At 39.2% G+C, this 22,896-nt stretch overlaps 1 protein-coding gene across 2 annotated transcripts in view; it reads left to right on the forward strand.

The window, feature by feature from the left end:
* slc6a5 (solute carrier family 6 member 5) overlaps positions 1 to 22,896 on the forward strand; it is a 37,866-nt gene continuing 14,970 nt past the window's right edge. The window contains exons 1-13 of one of the 2 annotated variants that reach the window (XM_074666646.1): positions 1 to 122; positions 1,067 to 1,540; positions 2,951 to 3,098; positions 3,575 to 3,706; positions 3,839 to 4,012; positions 5,649 to 5,799; positions 6,364 to 6,496; positions 7,270 to 7,404; positions 8,756 to 8,859; positions 9,442 to 9,566; positions 9,708 to 9,820; positions 18,954 to 19,085; positions 20,897 to 20,996. In XM_074666646.1, coding sequence (XP_074522747.1) covers positions 120 to 122; positions 1,067 to 1,540; positions 2,951 to 3,098; positions 3,575 to 3,706; positions 3,839 to 4,012; positions 5,649 to 5,799; positions 6,364 to 6,496; positions 7,270 to 7,404; positions 8,756 to 8,859; positions 9,442 to 9,566; positions 9,708 to 9,820; positions 18,954 to 19,085; positions 20,897 to 20,996 — 1,924 coding nt within the window. In that variant the 5' untranslated portion in view covers positions 1 to 119. Of the gene's footprint in view, positions 123 to 966; positions 1,541 to 2,950; positions 3,099 to 3,574; positions 3,707 to 3,838; positions 4,013 to 5,648; positions 5,800 to 6,363; positions 6,497 to 7,269; positions 7,405 to 8,755; positions 8,860 to 9,441; positions 9,567 to 9,707; positions 9,821 to 18,953; positions 19,086 to 20,896; positions 20,997 to 22,896 lie in introns of those variants that run through there. The other variant, XM_074666645.1, reaches the window with a different exon arrangement.

A 22,896-nucleotide genomic window follows, 5' to 3' on the forward strand; every position in this document is an offset into this window, starting at 1 on the left:
CGCGGAGCTATAGAAAAGCTTTGCACTTGGAGCTTTGCGCGGATACAAGTAGTCTGCTTCCAGTTCTCTTCTCGTCTTTTTACAGCTGTTTCCAGCCTGACAGCACAGCTCTGCACAAAATGGTGAGTGTCCCACAAGACTTTCTTCACTTTTTTTTCCCATCTGCGCTTTAACTTACCTGTCTTATGAATTTATTCTGAACTGTTTCCTGTTAATCTCACACTTTTCTAACAGCAGTTTGGCGCGTTGATGCACTGGAGCTGTCCGAGGTGCTGATACGCAGCTCCATTTAAAACTTTCTTTACTTTGTTTTTGCTGCCTGTTTTTCTTTATCTTGCAGAAACTTGTATTTTCAGACTCATAACTTTTTTTTTTATTTTAATTTGTGGGAGATTCTTCATTTCAGTCCATGACACTTTATCTGCTCTTATTTTCATTTGTTTCCTATTTAAACAGAACTGATTACAGCCGGATGCATTTTTCTCTCTAATTAACAGCACAGCTTAGCAGGCCTAACAATCAATTAACCGCTTTTTCAAATTACCACCCATCCTAATTTTCGAATCTGGAGCATTTTCTTGGTTTTTCTCCCACTCCCCCTGAAGGATACATTTTAGGGAGTCATTTATAATCCCCTGCCCCGGGTCCGCTCACTGCTGTAACGCCGGCGATCTCGCATGCCTGCCGGGGAGAGCGGAGCTGCACCGAGAGACCCGCAGCAGCTTGTCTATTGCCCATAAAATCAGTGGATGTGTGTGGCTGAATGACATGAGGGGGAAATGGGCCGTAAAATTAAAGAATCTTGCAGAAAACGAGAACTGGAGAAGCACAGCAACCCCCCTCCCTCCAACATGCACACACACATACACACACATACACACACACTAGAGCACTCTCGGTGGACTGTGAGCTGAAACTATAGAGCAGCCAGAGCCAGACCATGCTGCAGAAAGAGGATAGAGCATTTTAGTCCTAAATCAGACATGGGCTGCAGCAGCCTCTCAGATCCTCGTCTCTTGCCGTCCTGCAGCTTTTTGTCTTGCTAATCTCTCCCTCCATGTTCCAGGATTTCTCTGACCAGAGCAACATGGCCAAACAGCCGCCCAGCGCTCCCACCGGCTACATCCCAATGCAGCAGCCGGACGGAGCTGCGGGACTTACAGCAAATAAACCGGACAACACGGCAGCGTGCGCCCCGCCCGCCCCTCACCATCACCCGGCGCCTCAGCCGCCGCCCCCCTGCAACGAGACCAAAACTTTTTGTCCCACGGAAAATAAACCGGGAGAACTTGACAGCAATAAAGCGTATGGGACGTTTAAAAACAACCCGCCGCCGGTTCCGGGAGCCGTGGCCGCTAATTCGGCCTTTAGGAAGGATTCCGCCGGATCAGCCCGCGGGGGGTCCGCCCCGTACGGCGACCCGCTCCGGGCCACCACGGAGCAGAACAACACCGTGGGCAACTGGACGGCTATGAGCCAGACCACCATCATACTGGGAACAGATGGGAACACGTCTGTTCAGCCCGGCACCGTGACGGGGGTAAGTCAGCTAAATGAACCGTTTCCTTAACGGAGAGCCGAGCGGCTGGAGGCAGGTGTGGGTGGATGTTGATGGGAAAAAGCAGAGTGAATTAACCTCACAGGGAAGGTGCTAACCTCTGGGAGTTTTAATCATCGCGCAGGGTTTGTTAGATCAGAGCTGATGCTGTGTGGTGGACTGAGAGATGCTGGAAAACACATTTAATCCAGGAGCTGAGATTGCATAGAAATGCTGATCTATAGCTTTGTAACTTCCTGATTTAGTGAATGCATTCGTTATTTTACCACTCAAACTCACAGAAGCTTCATTATTTAAGCTTTGTTAATTATCTTCCTCCATGGAAAGAGTCAGAAGTTGCGCAGATTTGAGATTTGTCTTCTTTGGCCCTGAACATGCTGACTGGACGTGTCTGTAAACTGCGTGCGTAAAAAGCTGAAACCTCAAAAGCTGAATGAGTTAGAGATGGAGGAGGAGGAGTTGCTGCCTACTTTGGGTGGATCTTGGGCGATTTGGCGCAGCCTCTGCACCAATCTGATGTGCCATCTCAACTTTCATATCTGCTTATGTCAGCAAAATAGAAGAGGGAGAGAACAGATGTGGAGTTTGATGTTTGGTGATTTTTGGAGTCAGTGCAGAAGGAAGATCAGCTCTGAATGAGACTATCTAACATTTAAAATAAAAAAGAAATAATCTCCTTTCTTTTTTTCTGTTTTTGTTTGGCTGATCTTTGCTCACTGTGACAAAACAGTTAAAGAAAAGAGAAATCTCACTCTCGCGGTATCTTCGTGGCTCTCGCTTGGTATGGCCCAGACGCGCAGGTGTTATCCGGCTGATAGGGAAGCTCTGTATCACACTAGACTGCGGATTGTCTCCAGTCCCCGCGAGGGAACTCCCCATCCCTCACACACACACACACACTCAGACACACATTCCCTTGCATGCTGCTGTGTATTTCCCTGAATATTCATGCACTGTCTGTCATGTTTTCGCCGGTGCTGCAGCTGTAATTACGCATCTCTGTCGGTGTTTGCAGCCGTGATAATCTCGCCAACAGCAGTTTTTAATTATTTTGCATGTTAGAAATCGTAATTCTGAGCGGTTTGGAGGCTCTGTGTGCAGAAACAGAGAAAAACAAAGCAATCATTTATTTAGAGATATAAAAAAAAATGAGGAAAATATATTTTATATCCTGGTGATGTGCGTTTTTATGAGTTATTATTTCATCACATTCTAATGGTAGTGTTTTAAACCCATTTATGACGCGTTTTAATTAAGTTACTTTGGATTTAATTCTTTCCAGACCAAGCGATATGTTTTTTTCAGGCCTAAGTTTTCTACTTTGGCTTTTTAATGTTAATTTAATTGACATTTATTTTTTCAGAAAATGAAGAGATGTTTTTCTCCTCTCAGGCTGACGATGATGATGAGGGTGGAGATGAGAATAAGGCCAGAGGAAACTGGTCCAATAAACTGGATTTTATTCTGTCCATGGTGGGCTATGCGGTGGGACTGGGCAACGTGTGGAGGTTTCCTTATCTTGCCTTCCAAAATGGTGGAGGTAAGAGTTTTGGGTTCGTGGTTCTGAGTTTGTGGCTGAAATTTAAGAAACGAAAAAAAAAAAAAAAATTGATGAAGAAAGAAATCAGAATTTGCTGGAGTCAGGGTGTAAGTCAAGTCTTTTATTTTTAGAGTATAAACAGTGTGTGTATGTTGATCCAGTAGGCCTTCAGATAGAAAAGATATATATTTACAAAAAAAAAAAAAAAAAAAAAAAACTACTTAAAAAAAAAAACCTAAAAAAATTAGAAATTTAATTTAATTAAAAAAAAAAAATGAAAAAGGATTCTTTTAATGGTTATTTTTATTTTCCAAAACGAAAAAAATTAAGATCAGCGTCTGAATAATAATAATAATACTAATAATAATAATAATAATAATAACAATAATAATAATAATAATAAATTTTATTCATTTTTATTTCCATGAAGTTTTTGTGTAGCCTCTGTAGCCTCCTGCTGTCTGGTTCCTCCACAGGAGCTTTTCTGATCCCCTACCTGACAATGTTGGGCATTGCCGGGATCCCAATCTTTTTACTGGAGGTGTCCCTGGGCCAGTTTGCCAGCCAGGGCCCCGTGTCAGTGTGGAAATGCATCCCAGCTCTGCAAGGTAAACTGCCACAACTAAACAAGTAAAATAAAAAATAAATAAATTCACAAATAAATCTCATTTTTGATCATTACGAGTTCTCCACTTTTCTTAAGAGTAATTTATATATTTCGTCTCATTTATTTATTTTAGGTTGCGGGATTGCCATGTTGATTATATCTGTCTTGATAGCCATATACTATAATATTATAATGTGCTGGACACTGTACTACCTGTTCGCTTCGTTGAAGGGCTCACTGCCATGGGCTAACTGTAGGAATGAGTGGAACACGGTGGAATGTAAGGACAAAGACATGCTGCTGTTAGGTAAGACACACACCTCCACACACACACATTCCCTCTCTCTCTCTCACACACACACAGTAAAAGTACCCCCTCTCTCTCCACATTGCGCAATGCGTCATGACTCCCTCAGCTGAGGTGTCCTGCAGTATAATGAATCCTGACCTGTGATCTCTGCGGTGTTTTCACCCTCAAAAACTCTCTGAATCCAGATTATTCCACTTTATCTGTGAGATTCATGTCTCTGGAAACACACAGAGAAGGCCTCATCATGCTCCAAAACGAATATCTGATTTATTTTCCATTTTTCTCTTCTTTGATAACGTCAGAAAATGGTGTTTTATGTCCCTTGAATCTGAAACACACAGCTGGAGCAGTCCGTCACGCTCTGATTTTTAATGAAACTGGAGATAAAATCCTGTTTTTGTGATGAGAAAATGTGCGTGTATTTGTTTGTTGTCGATGTGCGTCGAGTAAATATCGAAATTCCGCTCATTTCTTGGAGTATTTGCCTCCAGCGATTGTGTGAATTCAGCACAAAAACTGCTTGCTTGACAAATTTACTGTACCGGCTGAGCTGCTGCAGTGCTGCAGTGAGCTCAGCACTGACACCTAGTGGCCGGTACACGACACTGCAGCCTGTAGCGCTCATTCATTTACCGGTTCGTAGTTTTAAAATGATAAAAAATAGACTCTTAATCTATTTCCTATTGAAATTAAAGAAAGTTTTTTTTTCTAATATTACTATGAAAATTAGCAATTTAATGATTAGTGAATGAAATTGACCCAGATTAGAGTGCCCACGTCACCTTTTTACTTCCTGTGTTGTGGAAATTTATGAATGCTGTTGTTTTCTAACACAAAAAGATCTACAAAAGCTGAAAACCTAGACTATTTCAGTGCAAATAAACATTTTTTTAATTAAAGAAAACATGAAAATTAAGTTTTTCATATCCAAAACCTCAGTGTTATGGTCAAAATTGTGGACAGGAGTCATCCAGTAATACAATTTGTGCATTTTTTTTCTTCTATTGTTTAATCTGATGTGATTTTGCATGAATGCATTATTGAATTTTGTATAAATACTACTGCAATCAACAGTTTGGTGTTTTTAATCACATGTTTTTGACCCTGTATAGGTAAGAAAATCATATCCATCTGCATCTCAAGGGTTCAAATTGTTGTTTGTTAGAATAAAAGAGGGATAAGAAGCTTGTTTGTTGAAATTTGAGTCAACTTTTTGTTTTTTATTCAGCAAGAAAAATGAAAAATAGGTGAAGGTTAATGCACAGAGCTCAAAAAAGGATTTTTCAAAATTTAATATCTTGCAAAAAAAACAGAAAACTTTTTTTTCTCTTTCAACTTTATAGAAATTCCCTCCTTCCTACTAGTCTTTATTTTTTTTATCCTAATGTGTCACAAGCACAAAAGCAGAAAAATCATTACTTTTATTCATATCTAGTTGTTAATTTAAAGACATATATCGAATGTTTCTCATTGAGTGCCCTCGCTGCAGCCCACACATCAGCGTCCTTTTCTCCAGATCTGATCCGTCTGTTCGTTTCCACCTGAGCAGACAGTAAACTCTGTCCACAGCAGCTCTCTGCAGGTCTCTCCTCCTCCTCCTCCTCTGACGTGTGTTGGTTTCTGATTGGAACAGATCAGTGCATCCTGCGGGACAGAAATATCACCTCCATCAGAAACTCCTCTTTCTGTCTGTCCGCTAACGCTGTGGGAAACCTGAGCAAACTGATCAATATGACTGTGGATGGGAACAAGACATACGTCAGCCCCAGTGAGGAGTACTTCAAGTGAGTGCAAAATTAAACACTTCCAGTCTGAGTTTTTGTATTTTAATCAACAAATTAAGAAACCTGCACATTTCCCACTTGCCCTATCTGCCTGAAAAGCAGAGTTTGGAGACACTGAAACTAGACAACAAAAGCGGAATAGCTGATACTTTTGGTTTAGATTTCACTGTTCTCAAGAAAAAAAATGGAAACAAGAGACTCCATGTTTGATTGAGGAAAAGACAAGGACACCATTGAAATGACCTAAAAAATAAAGTCCCAAGAACTTTGATCTTTCCATCTGAGAATTCTGCAAAAAGAGCTTGAGAGATGTAAAAATCTGTCCTCGACATGAAGGTATCACTGGTAAAAACACTAACACTAACACAGGGGACATAATCAAGGTGAAGGGTCACAGCCACGTGAAACTGGATTGTTGCTGAATTGAGTTTATTTGTGCTGCAAGCAAAAGTTTAAAAAAGACTTCTCCATTGTTTCTGAGTTTGTATCTATAGTGTGTTGCTTTGATATTGTGTTGTAGAGATTTGTGCTTAGACTAAGTTTCTCTGTCCCTACCCTCTGCAGGTACAATGTTTTGCACATCTCTAAAGGAATTGAATACCCAGGAGACATCCGCTGGCCTCTAGCAGGCTGTCTGTTCCTGGCCTGGGTTATTGTCTACTCCTCTTTAGCCAAAGGAATCAAGTCATCAGGAAAAGTAAGAAAACACACAAACTGAATGCTCTGACCTCTGCAATCTGAACATCTGGTTCACAGAAGGAGATATTCTTTAAGCTCTGTTGCTTCTGATGCACTGAGAAAAAGTTGGAGATAGCTCTGCTGATCTTTATGTTTCCCTTCTGCAGCTTGTTTTGTTTGGGGCTTGGTGCTGAGTTTGTCGAACTGCTGAATTTTGTTGGATTACGTCATATTTCAGAGTTATCAGAAAACAGGATTTGTGTTTCTTTTCATGCAGGCTTTTCAGTCTCTGAAACTTTTCTATTTAGGAGTTTTATGTGCATATTATTAATGGATATGAAAAAAATAAATATAATAATATAATTTATTTTTTCCTATCCATTAATGACATGCAGGTACTTAATAAGGAATAGGATGATAAGAGCCAAACACACATTTTATAAGACATTTTATTTATGATTCATTAAACAATTGGACCTTTTTTTAACAGTGAGCTTCTGAATTCAAGGTAAATGCAGCCTATGCTAAGCTACCTAACAATGTGAAAAGTGATTTAAGCTGCAAATGTCAGGATACAATTTTATTCCTTGGTAAAACTGGAAGAAAAACACAAACATTTCCTTTTATTTTCCTGAGTGACTGAGCTTATTCTTGCAGAAGTCTTGTGCAACGTTGCCCTCTACTGGGAATGAATGTGACATGCACCATAACTTCATTTAAACTAAGACATCAACTAAATAATTTGAACGTCTCTTTCTGATTTCCCTCCTTCTCTGTCTCCTCTCTGCGCAGGTCGTGTATTTCACAGCCACTTTTCCGTACGTGGTGCTGGTCATTCTGCTGATCAGGGGAGTGACCCTGCCCGGAGCCTTTGACGGCATCCTTTACTTTATCACACCAAAGTGGGAGAAACTGAACGATGCAAAGGTACAAACACCTGCTGGTTTTTCCTCAGCTGTTCTGTACGGTGGCCTGTGGGTGTCAGACGATTTGCAAAAGCTATGACACAAATGTAAGAGCAGAAAACAAGAATGCAAAAGCCACAACAAAAAAGAATGCAAGGGCAAAATCATAAATGCCAAAGCTACAAGACGATTGCAAAAGCAACAACACAAATGTAAGAGCTATAACACGAATGCAAAAAGCAAAGACAGGAAGGCAAAAGCTACAACACGGATGCAAGAACAACAAACAAAAATGCAAAAGCAACAACAAGAGTGCAAAATGCTACAACACCATTGCAAAAGCTACAATACGAATGTAAGAGCAACAAACAAGAATGAAAAAGCCACAACAAGAATGCAAGAGCAAAAAAATGCAAGGGCAAAAACATGGATGCAAAAGCTACGACACCAGTGTAAGAGCTGTAACACAACACCATTGCAAAAAGCTACAACACCATTGCAAAAGCAACAACATGAATATTAGAGCTATAACATCATTGCAAAAGCTATGACACAATTGCAAAAGCTACAACACAAATGCAAAAGCAACAACACATATGCAAAAGCAACAACACAAATGCAAAAGCAACAACACATATGCAAAAGCTACAACACAATTGCAAAAGCTCCAACACACATGCAAAAAGCTATAACATGAATGCTAGAGCTACAACACAAATGCAAAAGCTACAACACAAACGCAAAAAGCTGACAAAACACATGCAAAAATCTACAACAGATATGCAAAAGTCACAACAAGAATGCAAAAGCTACAAAACAATTGTAAGAGAAAAAAAAAAAGGATGCAAAAGCAAAAACATGAATGCAAAAGCTTCAACACTTGTGTAAGAGCTTCAACGCAAATGCAAGAGCAAAAACAAAAATGCAAAAAGCTACATTTTGAATGCAAAAGCTTCAAAGCGACGGAAGTTAAACAGGGCAGTTACCTCATTGGACACAGAAAAGTTGTGAAACAAAGTAAAACTAAGTTAATGGTTATCTTTTCCTAACTTCATCTATGACAAATAAAACTTCATAGGGGTCTCACTTTGTAATGGCCTTCTTTGTACATTTAATTTTTTTATTTACTGGAAAAATTAGTTACCTTATATTTAGCTTTATGAATCAATACCATTAGCATTAAAACTATATTTATCACAGCTTAAGGTAAAAAAGTAAACAAACATTTAACTTTTCTTTGTCTGTTAGGAAAACTGTCCTCTTCACTTCCGTTGTGTTGCAGCTCTTGCTTTTTTGAATCCTCTGACACCTACTGGCCACCATAACTCTGCGATCCCCTTCTGTCAGTTCTTCACCTGTGATTTCCTCGCCAGGTGTGGAAAGACGCAGCCACTCAGATCTTCTTCTCTCTGTCGGCTGCTTGGGGAGGTCTCATCACTCTCTCCTCCTACAATAAGTTCCACAATAACTGCTACAGGTAAACACACAAAAGGTAAACTATTCTTCTGGCAGATGATTCAAAGTGTCACTGCAGATGTCTGATAGAAATGTCAATAATAGATGACTCTCTTTGCAGCCGACAGCTCGGTGTTTCTTTGGTTGTCTAGATTTAATCCACACTCATATAAACACTCACAAAACACCTGAATGCACGGGAAAGTTTGCCTCCTAGTTGGTGAAAACTCATTATTATATGCAGATATTTCTTCACTTATACATTTTTCTTAAACATTTGAAAATATACTGAAGCACACATCACTTAAAAGTCCTGCATTGATATAGAATAAAGGGAAGGGCCCCCTTGTGTTCACTCTCTGTAAACACCTCATAGAGCCACAGTTTTAAGAGTATTTATTTCCACCACCAGGGGGCACTGTTACATCTTTTTTCCCCTATGCAAACACCATAAATGCCTGTGTTGAATGAAACTGTCATCCTCTCATCCATCATGTGTCAAATGTAAAAATATTTCAGGACCGTTTCAGAGACCGTAGCAGATATTTGCTCATTCAGCCTCTTGTTTCTCTCTGTCCTCTTTTCTTCCCCTCCACCTCTGCAGGGATACGATTATTGTGACATGTACAAACAGTGCCACCAGTATATTTGCTGGGTTTGTCATCTTCTCGGTCATTGGTTTTATGGCACACGAGCTGAAAGTGCCGATAGAGAAGGTGGCGGATGAAGGTAAGACACAGAATCTGGAGGAAGCAGCAGCAGCAGCAGCAGCAGGTCGACGCTGAAACACACCTGAGAGAGTTCAGCATCTGCTGTTAACATGATGTGTGTGTGTGTGTATTCATTCATGTGTGTGTGTTTGTGCGTCAGGTCCAGGCATAGCGTTCGTGGTGTATCCAGAGGCCCTGACCAGACTCCCCCTGTCTCCTTTCTGGGCGATCATCTTCTTCCTCATGCTCCTGACTCTGGGTCTGGATACCATGGTAACTACTGCTTCTACACTGTGTGTTTGATATTGTGTATTTTGGCTGTAATTAAGAGTATAATACGCCTGGACACTGAGGACAAAGAAAGGTTTCCAGAGAAATCTGTGTGTGCTCTGGCTTTTGAGACACGTTAAGATGGAGATAGAGAGATTTTTAAGAGTAATTAAGATGATTATAAACCAATTAATTCATCTAAAGAGCAGAGATTCTGTTGGGAAACTTCATTCATCTCATTTACTTCCTTGTTAAAAACTAGCACCCAGTGTTTTTCTCATGCTAACACTTTACCATGCACTGTGAGTACAAACTCATGCTGCAGGAAGTCAGGGGAGCATGTCCCAACAGAGTCCTCAATCTTTAATACTTTTAATTCTTTAAGGACTCAGAACGAAGATAATAGAGAAGCTTCTTGCAACCACTGTTTTTAAAACATGGACGTAGTCTCAAGGATATCACCAACTTGTTTCTGAGGAAGCATAATGAAACCAAAGATGTAGGCTTCTTTTTAGAAATACTAAATCCTGCTGTTACAATGGGCCCACATGCCAGTAAATTAGCTGTAAGCCTTAATTATGCTTAATTATGCTTTATTATGCAGTCTGAGCCTTGATTTGATTAAAACAGATGAGTTTTTAAAGTAACAGCCTCTGTGAAGTTGTTCTTTTAATATAAGCTCCAATGTGGTTTCTTTGCTTTTGAGGCCAGCCTCGAGTGGACACTTGAGGAACTGCAGTTTTCTGTTTTGGCTTTGTAACAGAGAATGTTGCTGCTGGGTTCGCAACACCGTCTTGGTTGTTGGTAAAAAAAAAAAAAGCCCTGCCCCTAATGATGCATAAAACCTGAAACAGTTCACAGTTTTTGTGGCACAAACAGCAACCAATCAGATTTCAGAACTACCCCATGCCGCCCCTGATCACCCCTCCTGAAACTCCGAGCATGAAGTTTGATTCAATTATTCTAAATTTATAACTTTTGAATTGAGAATATCCACTTTAACTCAGGCGGTTGTGGCTCAGGCAGAGTCATAGTCTCTGATTTGGAAGGTCGACTCCAGCAGAGATGGCAAAAGTACCAAGATTCCTTACTGGAGCAGAAGTAGAATACTTACGTCAAAAAACGACTTCAGTAATAGTAAAATGTACTGATCCAAATATCTACTCAAGTAAAAGTAAAAAGCACAGGCTCTGAAATGTACTCAAAAGTACTTTTGAAAGTAGAAAGCATTTGTATTGTAAGATTAAACACAGGATAATTTATAAGGAATGTACTTTATCAAAGTTATTGTTTGAACAAACTCTACCTGCCTGGTATCCTAATGTACTTCACATTTGTGTCTCACTGGGCAGGTGTTGTAGTATTGTAAGTTACTTTTATGTGTTTCCTGAGGTTTGACGGGCTGTTGTTGAACGCCATTACTTCCTGGAGTTTTTGCTTTGTCATTGCTTGGCATCTCTGGATTTCAGCTCCTGCAGTCACATGCCAAAGTGCCCTTGCGCAAGACACACTGAAAATGAACCCCAAACTGCTCCCAGTGGTGTGTGGATAGTATGAATGGTTAGAAAGAGCCAATGGTTCCTACAGTAGAACTTACTACCATCAGTGTGTGAATGTGTTGTGATTGGTTGAATGAGACGGGCAGTGTAAACGCTGCAAAAAACTGAAAACTCATGAAGTGTTTTTGTCTTAGTTTCAGTAGAAAATGTCTTTTTAGACTCAAAATGACCCACATTCACCTGACCAGTCCAGAAAAATGTCTCGTTTCAAGTTATATAAAGACTAAAATTAGGTCTGAATTGCTGTTACAAGTTAAAAAAATCTGCCAATGGAACAAAAAAAGTTACTATATTAAGACATTATTCTAGTTTAAGCAATTTTTTCTTGTTCCATTGGCAGATTTTTTTTTACTTGTTACAAGAAATTCAGACCTAATTTTTGTCTTGAAACAACTTGAAACAAGACATTTTTTTCTGGACTGATCAGCTGAATGTGGCTCATATCAAGTATAATAAGACAATTTTTTACTTAAAATTAGACAAAAGCACTTGAAATATTTTAGTTTTTTGCAGTGAAGAGCTTTGAATGATCGGAAAGACCAGAACAGTGCTGTATGAGAACTGCTTAGTTTACCATATTAAGATAAACATTTCATAAGGCTGCAGAGTGGAACCTTTAGACCTGCAGGATGTTGACCTTTGATACCTTAGATGAGGCCATGGAGGCAGGTAGCTCCCTCTGCTTTCAGTCTGCAATCCGAGCCTGTAACCACCAAAACACTTCAGACAGGAATGTACAAATTTAAGACCAGAAAAAAATGACAACAAGAAAATCTGCAGGAAATTTAACTTCCTTTATTTCCTGTGCTTACTTTTGATATTCTAGCCTAACCAATAAAATATGTCATTCAAATCTACAAAAAACTTTTATTTTCTGTAAAATAAAAAATACTAGAATACTTTTGGGAAGTATCTCCACTTTGAAAATCTTGAGTTGAGACCTTGAGACCTTGAGAAGTGTCAGAAACCCACTGGTCTTAATCTGGAGAAAGAAAAAACAAATCACAAAGACACACTTCCCTTAATAGCAATTGGCCACTAGGGGGCAGAAGTTCTCCATGATCTCTGTTCAATAACCATCACTTGTATTAACACCTCCAGCATAAACTAAAAGAGATAAAAATCCCAGAGGAGTTTAATTTGGTGTTAGCTTGTTTTGCTGTAGCTCATTCACTCTGCTTTAGTTTTTTCCCTCCTACTCCACAGAAATGTTTTTCTGCTGCTGCAAAATGTTTCACTTTTTTCATTTGCTAACTTTCTGTGAGTGATTAAAAAACAAAACAAAGCTGTAAAATGTGGAGTTGATTAAAGAGCGTGTGCTAACAGAGGCTAAAATACCCAGAGGAGCTTCAGACGTGGTTTTAACTCTTCCTGTGTCAGTGAAAGCAAACAGACGTTTCACTAAACAATAACATCAACATTTTTCATCTTGTTTAAGAGTTAAGATGAGTCAGAGATCAGATACTGATTAGAAAAGAGTCCCTGACTTCACACACACATCTCTGATCCTTATTATCTCCAGCAGTGTGGGTAAAATCTGTCATCTCCAATAAGTTTGTGTGGGAGATCAAACTCTTTCTGATGTCTGCCTCTGCTGATGAACTTCTCTGAAGTTTCACATCATCCGTCATCTTTATGTCAGAGTCGAGAGCCTCTTGACTCCAGTTTGCTCTGAAGTACGCTCTTAACTTCTGTTGCGCCATCCAGCTAAGTATAAATGCTGCAAACACTGACCCAATTAGCATAATTACCCATACACACCACCCACTGCGGCTGATTTCAGCTGGAGTGCCGGAGCTCTCCGGGTACTCCAGCAGAAGGGGGTCTGTGTGATTGGATTGAGTGAAATTAAGTTGACCCTGAAGTTTTATAACAACAACACTGACGTAACACAAAGTTTGAGTTCAGATGAAGTACGTGGCATGAAGTGAGGAGGCGCCGGCGAACATGGATGAGAGTTTTTCAGTGTTTCTTGACATTTCAAAGAAGGCGAATCAATGCAAATTATCGTCAAATCTTTACACATGAAAAAAATAAAAACACTTTAGCAACTGATTTAATTTCTTTTAAAAGGCAAATGAATAAAGCAGATATAAATTCTGACCTTGTGTAAAGGTATGGCTGCTGCTTAAAGCACTGAAACAATTTGTTTGATTTCCATTAAACTGAAGTGTTTCAGTCTTTTAAAGCTTGATTATACATAAATTATGGGAACCAGTTTATTTGTGATGTAAATATTTTAAATGAAGTCCTGAATTTTTTTTTATTATGTAAATTAAGACCTGCACAAAGAGACTTTAGCAAAAATAAAAATCATCCTTAATAATGTACAAATACAAAAACTCTGTCACAGCTGATTTAATTTCTATATATATGCCTGATTCTAATCCACACTTTAAAATGAGATTATCAACACCAATATAGGTTATTTCGAAATGCTTCTTCATAGCTTCCCAAGTGAATCGTGCAGGACTGGATTGATTTACGACACATCCAAGTCTCTATGACAACACCACGTCGGCTGATGAAGTTTAGAAGAGACAAGAGAGATCTGTGTTTTTCTCTGCTGAAAATAATGTCTGTGATTAATTTTGTAGTGATGGTGAACACCGGAGCCTAACTGTCAGACAGAAAAAGGAGAGAAGAGCAGAAGAAAGAGAAACAGGAGAGAGATAGAGCACGAGCTAAAGGCTATCAGGGCTAATCTGTTTGTGCTAATGTTGATTCCAACCATGGACTGTATAAAACATGGATGTAGTCTCACCGATGTCACCCATCTGTCTCTGAAACGGAAAATGAAGCACATCGGCTATAGCGGCCATATTGGTAGTGGCAAGGGCAAACAGCAGATTTTAGCACTTCAGCATTGTCTCATATTCCCAGACCAAAGGTTGCCACTTGATTCCAACCCACATGCAGCAGATATCAGAGCACTGGACTGTCAGTAGTGCCACATATAGACAGCTACTAAGCTACTGTGCGAACTGACAGTTAGCTTGTTGTCACGTTAGCCTATGGCTACGTCTTAGCACAGGGCTGCTATTAGCGCTACATTGAGCCTGTTACTGACGTAAGGTACAAACTTTTGTTTGCTTGTCACATTTCAAACAGCATTGCTACGTAACTTTACTGATAAATACCTTATCTTGTCGTGTTGTATCCAGTACAAAGTTGACTCGAACAAAGACAATTTTTTCCAGAACAAACACGTCTGGTTAAAAGTCACATTTTTATGACAGTGTGCGCGAGACTCCAGGCTTGAAGTTGGCATGACAGTCCAAAAACAGATCCTCCTGATAGCATCTTTAAATGTCGAAAACCCTCTACATGGGTATTTTATTTATGACTTCTTTTTTTTTTTTTTTACCTTTATTTAACCAGGTCGGTCCCATTGAGATTAAAAACCTCTTTTTCAAGAGAGACCTTGGTAAGGTATTATATTTAGTTTTTTTAAATCAGTTATATGTTACTTTTTTACTCTGAAATGCCCCTAAACAAAACTACTAGGGGTGCACCGATCACAATTTTCTGACCGATCACTGATCTTTAAAAAGCCTGACCTGCCGATACTGAGTTTTATTTTTTTATAACTGACAGCAAATACCTTCAATGTTCCAATCTTTTTTTTTTTTTTTACTAAAAATCATTGAACAATACCTGTGAAACAATACAATCTACAATCAAACAACCAATAAAGTGTCCTGAATTTTAGGTCTCAGAGCAAAAGGCGACGATGGCTGGCTGTCAGACATTTCTGGAGGAAAATAAGATCAGTTTCATATGTAAAGATGGGCCATTCACCGATCACCCAAAATTAAAGAAATTAGCATCAATTAATCCGTGCATGTCTAAAAACTACCTCTTCAAAAACAACAATTACAATTTTAGTCTTGTTTACTTAAATTATTTTGCCATAGATAAAAAATATTGAAAAGATGATTTTTTATTATTATTTTTTTTAACACATTTATTGCCCAAAATTGACCAGATATGTAAGTTTTGATAATGTAAGGTGACAAAGCCAAGTGCTTTAAGGACTGTTTTTGAGCCTTTAAGCTTTTTGTTTTGGTTTTCCTGGATTTCATCAAACTTGGTTAGAATCAGCATGCAATGTGACAACCTGCCGGCAGATGTCAAAAAACTCAGTTAGCTCATAATCATACCACACTGAGTATTTAGCAGGTAAGCTAAAGTAATTTCCCTCGATAGCTAATAAAAGAGAGATAAAGTTAAACTGTAACACTCTTCAGGGCCCAGAAAGCTGATTTCACTCCTGTAAAAATAAAATCAAAGGTATGTGGCCGTGTCTTTGACGGCCAGGGAAATAAGCTAATTTTGCTAATTTGATATTAGCTTGTTTCACAGCCCTGAAAGTTCTCAAAATCTGATTAATGCAGCTTTTAACTGCTGGGCTAATTTCACAAGTTCCAAAACTGTGATTGTGTGAGCGACCGTGCTGATTCATTCCTCAAGTGAGGGGGGTGAACAAACATTTCTGAAGTCCAGAGCTCCTCCATGTTCAAACAAACAATTGCAGATACAACACAAAGAGCTCCGAGTGCAGCGTGATGCTCCTGAGGCGGGCGGAGGAGCAGAGGGCACAGTGGCACATTAAGACACGAGTCAACAGCAACAGTAAATGATGATGTTACTCTGCTCTGGCAGCGGCAGCTCCGAGGAGTGGGCTGCTGGTGGCTTTGTTGTAGAAAGCAGCCCGATGATAATAGGCTTGGGATGCTGACGGGAAATTAGTTTTGGGAGCTCAGGAGGAAGGCGAGGAGTGGAGCAGAGGCAGATAGTTCGCTGCCAATGACTTTCTACACACACATTAACACACTGCAGCAACTTCCCTCTGTTTGCTTGTTTATATATTCATCTGCTGCTGTCCTCTGGGTGTAGAGGGCCTTTTACTTTCTTGTTACACTGGCTAATCTCCACACACACTCCACCTGTCCGGTCTCCTGATTGTAAACTCCATCCAGAAAACTAAGTGTTCACTAAACATTAGCTGCTCAGGATTAGGGTAATAGTCCTGTTTAACAGTTTTGTCTGTGAAGATGTGTTTGTTGGCTGAGCTGGAGGAGAAAACCGAACAGCAGCTGCTTGGGCTGAAGTGTTTGCTTGCTGGACGATTTAAAGCTTTTCTGCTGAGGGTTTAGTTCCTGCTGCAGATCAAGACTTTTTTGTAGGTGTGTTGTTTCTTGCAGAGGCTCTGAAGTCATGTCACAGTAATAATTTTTTTGTAAGTAAGTATTTTGTAAGTAAGTTTGACCACACTAAGTGACTGTTTTCTTTTTCTACAGAAATCACTAAAGGAAAAATAGTTCACAAACAGAGGATGCTTTCTTTCACAGTTGATAAATATGTCAGTAAAAGCCGCTGTCCTTCTACCTTCTGCTGCCAAAGGGATGGAAAATAACGCCCCCCTTGCTTTAAAATGGCACATCCCACTTAAAAGAGACTATGAAGAGGATCTGTTTGAATTAGACTACAGCGCCACCTTTTGGCCCAGAGTCTCACGCACACTGTTGTGATGACGTGACTCTTAACAAGGCGTGTGTTTCAAAAATGAATGGAGACCAGATCTTCTTTTAAACTCTACTTTTCTTTGTTCAAGACAAATAGGAGTAGAAGGCTGCAAATGTGTCAAACAGCTGTGAGACGTTTCTCAAATGTGTAACGTTACTGAATCCTGGTTATGTCCTGCCAGTCATCTACCAATCAGAGCTAACGTAACCTCACTCTTTATTTTATTGATAGACTCTCAAGTTTGAACAGACCACTGCAGAATAACTGCTGACTGTGGGTTGGAGTCAACATTTGCACAAACAGATTAGCCTGTGTTTAAGGCTTTAGCTGATGGTTTAACCTTTAGCTTGTGTTTTTGCCTTTAGCTTGTATTTTTGCCTCTAGCTTGTGTTTTTTAGCCTCTAGCTCGTGTTTTAGCCTTTAGCTTGTTTTTAAGCCTCTAGCTTGTGTTTTAGCCTTAAGCTTATTTTTAGCCTCTAGCTCGTGTTTTGGCCCCTAGCCTGTGTTTTAGCCTTTAGCCTGTGATTTAGCCTTTAGCCTGTGATTTAGCCTTTAGCTCATGTTTAAGCCTTTATCCCGTGTCTAAGCCTCTAGCTTGTGTCTAAGCCTCCAGCTCTTGTTTTGGCCTTGTGATATTGTTTTAGCCTCTAGCTTGTGTTTTGCTTTAACCCTGTGTTTTAGCTTCTGGCTCACGTATTAGCCTTTGGGTAATGTTTTAGCCTTTAGATAGATAGATAGATAGATAGATAGATAGATAGATAGATAGATAGATAGATAGATAGATAGATAGATAGATAGATAGAAGTGTTTTAACCTCTAGCTTGTTTTTTTATAGCATTTACCTTGTGTTTCAGCCTCTAATAGTGTCTTAGCCTGTAGCTTGTGTTTTAGCCCCTAGCTTGTGTTCTAGCCTCTAATAGTGTCCTAGCCTGTAGCTCTTGTTTTGGCCTTTAGCTTGTGTTTTAGCCTTTAGCTTGTGTTTTAGCCTTTGACTTGTGTTTTAGCCTTTGACTTGTGTTTTAGCCTTTAGCTTGTGTTTTGGCCTTTGGCTTGTGCACTATTTCTCTCCTGTTTATCTTTCTTCTGCTCCTCTGTCCTTTTTCTGTCTGACAGTTAGGCTCCAGTGTCCACCATCACTACAAATTAATCACAGAAATCGTTTTCAGCAGAGAAAAACACAGATATCTCTTCTCTCTACTAAACTTCATTAGCTTGTGTGGTGTTTTCATAGAGACTTTGGTGTCTGGGAAATCAGTCTGGTCCTGCTCAACCCAATCTGGAATCCAAGGAGTAGCATTTTGAAATAGCCTATGTATGCGTTGATATTCTCATTTTAAAGCGTGGATTAGAAATATATCTTGAACTGAGACTTTTTCAAGATCACTAAAAATCTCCTCACAGCCCCTTCAAATACTCCGAAATGGCTCAGTTGACAATTCAATAGTCATATGCATTTTGTACCAAGTAGGATTAAAATGTTGCCAAAGTACTTTAAGTGTAAACAACCTATGAGCTAAGCATGCAGGCGCAGCTAAACAGACTGATGTCAGTAGGGAGTCACAAGTCTAAAGACAAGCCTTCAGTTTGACATGTATCATCTTTCATTGTTAGTATGGACTAAAAAACTGTTTTTAAAAGGCAAAGTAACGATTCAGATGCTTTTAAATATTGAAAAAGCAAACACAGTTAGTGTTGATGTTGTGACAGCCCCAGTGCGTCAGTCACTGATGGATAATCCACAAAGAAAAAGTTGATTTCTTTCACAACAGCTGTGAAAGTTTATGTCTCACTGCAGGATTACAAAATTAAACTTTCTCTCCCTCAAAGATTGAACATCTTTTCATCTCTCTTTGCTTTGAAATGCCTCTTGAGTTCGCCTGAAGTGAATGCAGAGATGTTTGAAAGTACGAGCTCGACATCAATAATTTGTGTAATTTTCAGCCAAAAGTTACTCTTAAGGAATGTTTTCATTTACATCATCCAACAGATGAGATTACACAGAATTTCTCCTTTCTCTGGCTGATCCTCCTTCATCCTTTTACTCTTAGTTTGCAACAATCGAGACCATCGTGACGTCAGTGTCGGACGAGTTCCCCAAATACCTGAGGAAACACAAACCTGTCTTCACCCTGGTCTGCTGCGTCTCCTTCTTCATCCTGGGATTCCCCATGATCACAGAGGTATGAAACAGACCCCAAACACACACACACTTACACACACTCACACACCTTTTTACACTCTGCAGAGATGCTTAGCATTCTCCCTGCACCTCAGGCTCTCTTTGAATCCATCGACAGATTTCTGCATGACAAACACAGCCGTGGCCTTCAGAGGACGAGCTCAGTGAGCGGGACAATAGAGTCTGATTAACCCTTTAAACCCTGGCCTCTTTATTGAGGCTCTGCTAGAAAAAAATGACAAATTGAAATGAGTAAATCTCTGCATCTACTGTGTATATTTAAATCATTCTGGTGTCATTTTAAAGTGAACACTTGTGAAATAAAACATTTTCAAACTTAAAAATATATATATATTTTTTTGCAAATTTTTGAAATTTCAAAAATGTTGGCAGACTTTTAAATCACATTTTTTTGTGGAATTTTTAAAAAACATTTGAAATCACAAAAAATTTAAACAGTCAGTCAAATTCCCTAAATTACAAAATTTCTTGAAATTTATGCAAATTTGTGAAATTTCCTGTCTTTTTAGAAATTTTTGCAGTCTTTTGAAATTTTTTTTTTTTGAAAGTTTTGCAAATTTATCAAATTTGGACTTTTGGAATTTTAGCAACTATTGAAAAATAATTATATAGGACAACACATGTACAGTTTTATAAATAAAAAAACCTTCTCGTTCAGATAAATTGTTCACTACTTTTCAACTATGCATAGAATTTAATACACTTTAAAGTAGGGTTGCACTGACCCGATACTGGTATCGGGTATTAGGTATCGGGTATCGGGTATCGGGTATCGGGTATCGGCACTGATCCAGCCCCCAAAAGTTGGATCTGATATTGGTGGGAAAGGATTGGTCCAAACTTGACACTAACACTAAACTATGATTTAGTCAACAAGGTATAGAATTTTACAACCAAATAGTCATTTCTGTAAATTCTAAATAATTTTTAACCAAACTGGTGTTGAACATTTAAACACTTTTAGTTTAAATAAGGCTGAAACAAAAGTTAAAGACTAAAACTCAAGCTAAGGGGTAAACCACAAGCCAGAGGCTAAAACATGAGCTAAAGCCTAAAACACAAGCTAGCGGCTAAAAGATGAGCTAGAGGCTAAAACACAAGCTAGAGGCCAAAACACATGCTAATGGTAAAAACAGGAGCTAGAGGCTAAAAAACAGGCTAAAGGCCAAAACACAAGCTAGATGCTAAAACACAAGCTAGAGGCTGAACTATGATTTAGTCAACAAGGTATCAAATTTTAGAGTCAAATCGTCATATCTGTAAATTTTGAAGCATTTTTTTTTACCAAACTGCTGTAAAACATTTAAACACTTACAGTTAAAATAAATATTAACTTCAGTAATTCCATATGTACTCAAAAAATTACCAGCCCTATCCCACAGTACAGCATGCAGGTTATTATTTTACACTGGTATCAGACCAGGATTGGTATCAGTTGATACCCAAAGCCCATGTATTGGTATCAGGACCAGAAAAGCTGGATTGGTTTATCCCTAATTTAAAGTCTTCATTGTGAAGATACAGTAGATTTTGTGGCTCTGGAATGACTTTAATCCAGGTGAGCTGAGGCAAAATGGTTTTTATGAAAGTAAAGGTTTAAGATCCCTGATAAAACAACCAAAGATTGATGTGTAATATGACTTTATTTACTTTATTTAATGCTTCGTTTTTTGCTTGAGAGGGGAAAACAGACCCTAATATTCAGACATCATTTGTAATAAGATGTTAGAAGATAGCTCAGAGGTGAAAGATGATGGTGAAGTTGATGTTTTGTTTGTTTGTTTGTGACAGAACGGGATGTACATGCTGCAGCTGGTCGACACATTCGCAGCCTCCTACTCGTTGGTCATCATCGCCATCTTTGAGCTGGTGGGGATTTCTTACCTCTACGGTGAGTCCTCATCCCTCCTCTCTGCTCCTCTTCCCTCTTTCTAATGATGCTCACAGCTCCATGAATCACAAATCTTAAAGGTTTCTGGGCCAAACTCCCTCCTTCCCTTTTGGTAACACGAATATTTGTGATTTTTTTTTTTTAATACTGATGCTCCAGCTTCCCTCTGTAACCTCAATCCATTCCCCTACTTCTTCACCCGTCCATTTAGTGGCACTAATGCACTTCTAATCCAGTTCTCCAGACTACATTACCACAGTTTATTTTAGGACATTCACACATGAAGTCATCTGAGAAGAAAAAGAAGATACGCACATAAAAATATGACGTTAAAAAACCCTCACTTGTAGAGCTGTGTACGTCAGGAAGAGTATAAAGCTAAAGTGTTATCTACGCACATAAATTATGTGTCCATTAATATTTCAGACAGATTATTCATCAGTCTCATCCAAACAACTGTAATCGAACCAAAATTATGAAAACTAAGACCAAGATGAAACGAATCCAGCTAACAGCAGCAAGAAGACAAACAATATCACATTCTCAGAGACAGAGAGGAAAAAACACCTCTCTGTGTTGTACCCTGGTGTCAGGAGCGCATCACTTTGCTGATCTTTGTAACACTGAACACGACTAATTATAGCCACAGAGATAATGAGCTGTTGTTCGTTGGAAAGGAGTGGAGCCACAAGCTCTCTTTAGAGAGTCGTGAGCTCCTTTCACCAGCAACGTTAAAGATTCAAGGTCACTGGATTCAACAGGGTTATGAGTGATTTTACTCCTGACTGAAGCGGGTTTCTCTGGCGTTTCTTTGTCCAAAAATTACAACAAGACTGTGTTTGCACCTCTCATTTTATCTTGTGTCACTTGCTGTAATGAGAAGATGTCCTTTTGGGTTCAGGGCTGTTGTAAAATTACCCAGAATTCATTGCAATGTGATGTGAAACCATAGAAACGCGGGGAAGCCCACAAACACTGCAGGTTAAATGAATGCCTAACACAGAAATTGAAAAAGAGTAATGGGAAATAAATGCAGAAATTACAACCAATGTTGATGCTTCATAAATAAAAGTCTGCCTTATTTATTCTTTAAGAAAAAATGTTTAAAACTACCTTCATCACCACTTTCTATCTTTACAAGACAAATGTGCTTGTAGGGATGGGTACCGAATTGGGTACTTTTATAGGTACCGACCAAAGTCTATCAAAAGTACCGGGTATTGATTCGTGTTAAAATCAAAAGGTTCCATGTTTAGGTACGTGAATGCATCTTTGTGACTGTAAGAGAGTGGAAGTGTAGACGACTTTCCATGCTGGACATGAACACAGCATTGCAATGGTTATATATGGAAGAATTAGCATGTCAAATTGAAAAAAAAAAAAAAACATTAATAAACACATTGATATTTTTTACCACATATACTTAAAAAAGTTCCAAAAAGTGGTATCGACGAGTACCGGTACCGATTGCCAGGTACCGTGTCATTTCAAATATGAAAGGTACCCATCCCTGTGTGCTTGTATTGAAAAAATTATTTTAATCTTGACAAGAACATTTCTGATTTTTTTACTTGTTACAGGCAGTTTGGACCTCATTTTTGTCTTTAAATAACTTAAAACAAGACATTTTTCTGAACTGGTCAAGTGAAGGGCTGCACGGTGGCGCAACGGTTAGCGCTGCAGCCTCACAGCAAGAAGGTTACCAGCTCAATTCCCAGCTAGGCCGGTGGGCCTTTATGTGTTGGCTTTAGTGTGCATGTTCTCCCCATGCATATGTGGGTTCTCTCCGGGTACTCCGGCTTCCTCCCACAGTCCAAAAACATGCTCATCAGGTTAATTGAACACTCTAAATTGTCCCTAGGTGTGAGTGTGTGCGTGAATGGTTGTTTGTCTCTGTGTC

This window comes from Halichoeres trimaculatus, unplaced genomic scaffold, assembly GCF_033239565.1.
Source record: "Halichoeres trimaculatus isolate MK-OKI-2021-1 unplaced genomic scaffold, fHalTri1.1 fHalTri1_scaffold_3, whole genome shotgun sequence".
Lineage (NCBI taxonomy): Eukaryota > Metazoa > Chordata > Actinopteri > Labriformes > Labridae > Halichoeres > Halichoeres trimaculatus.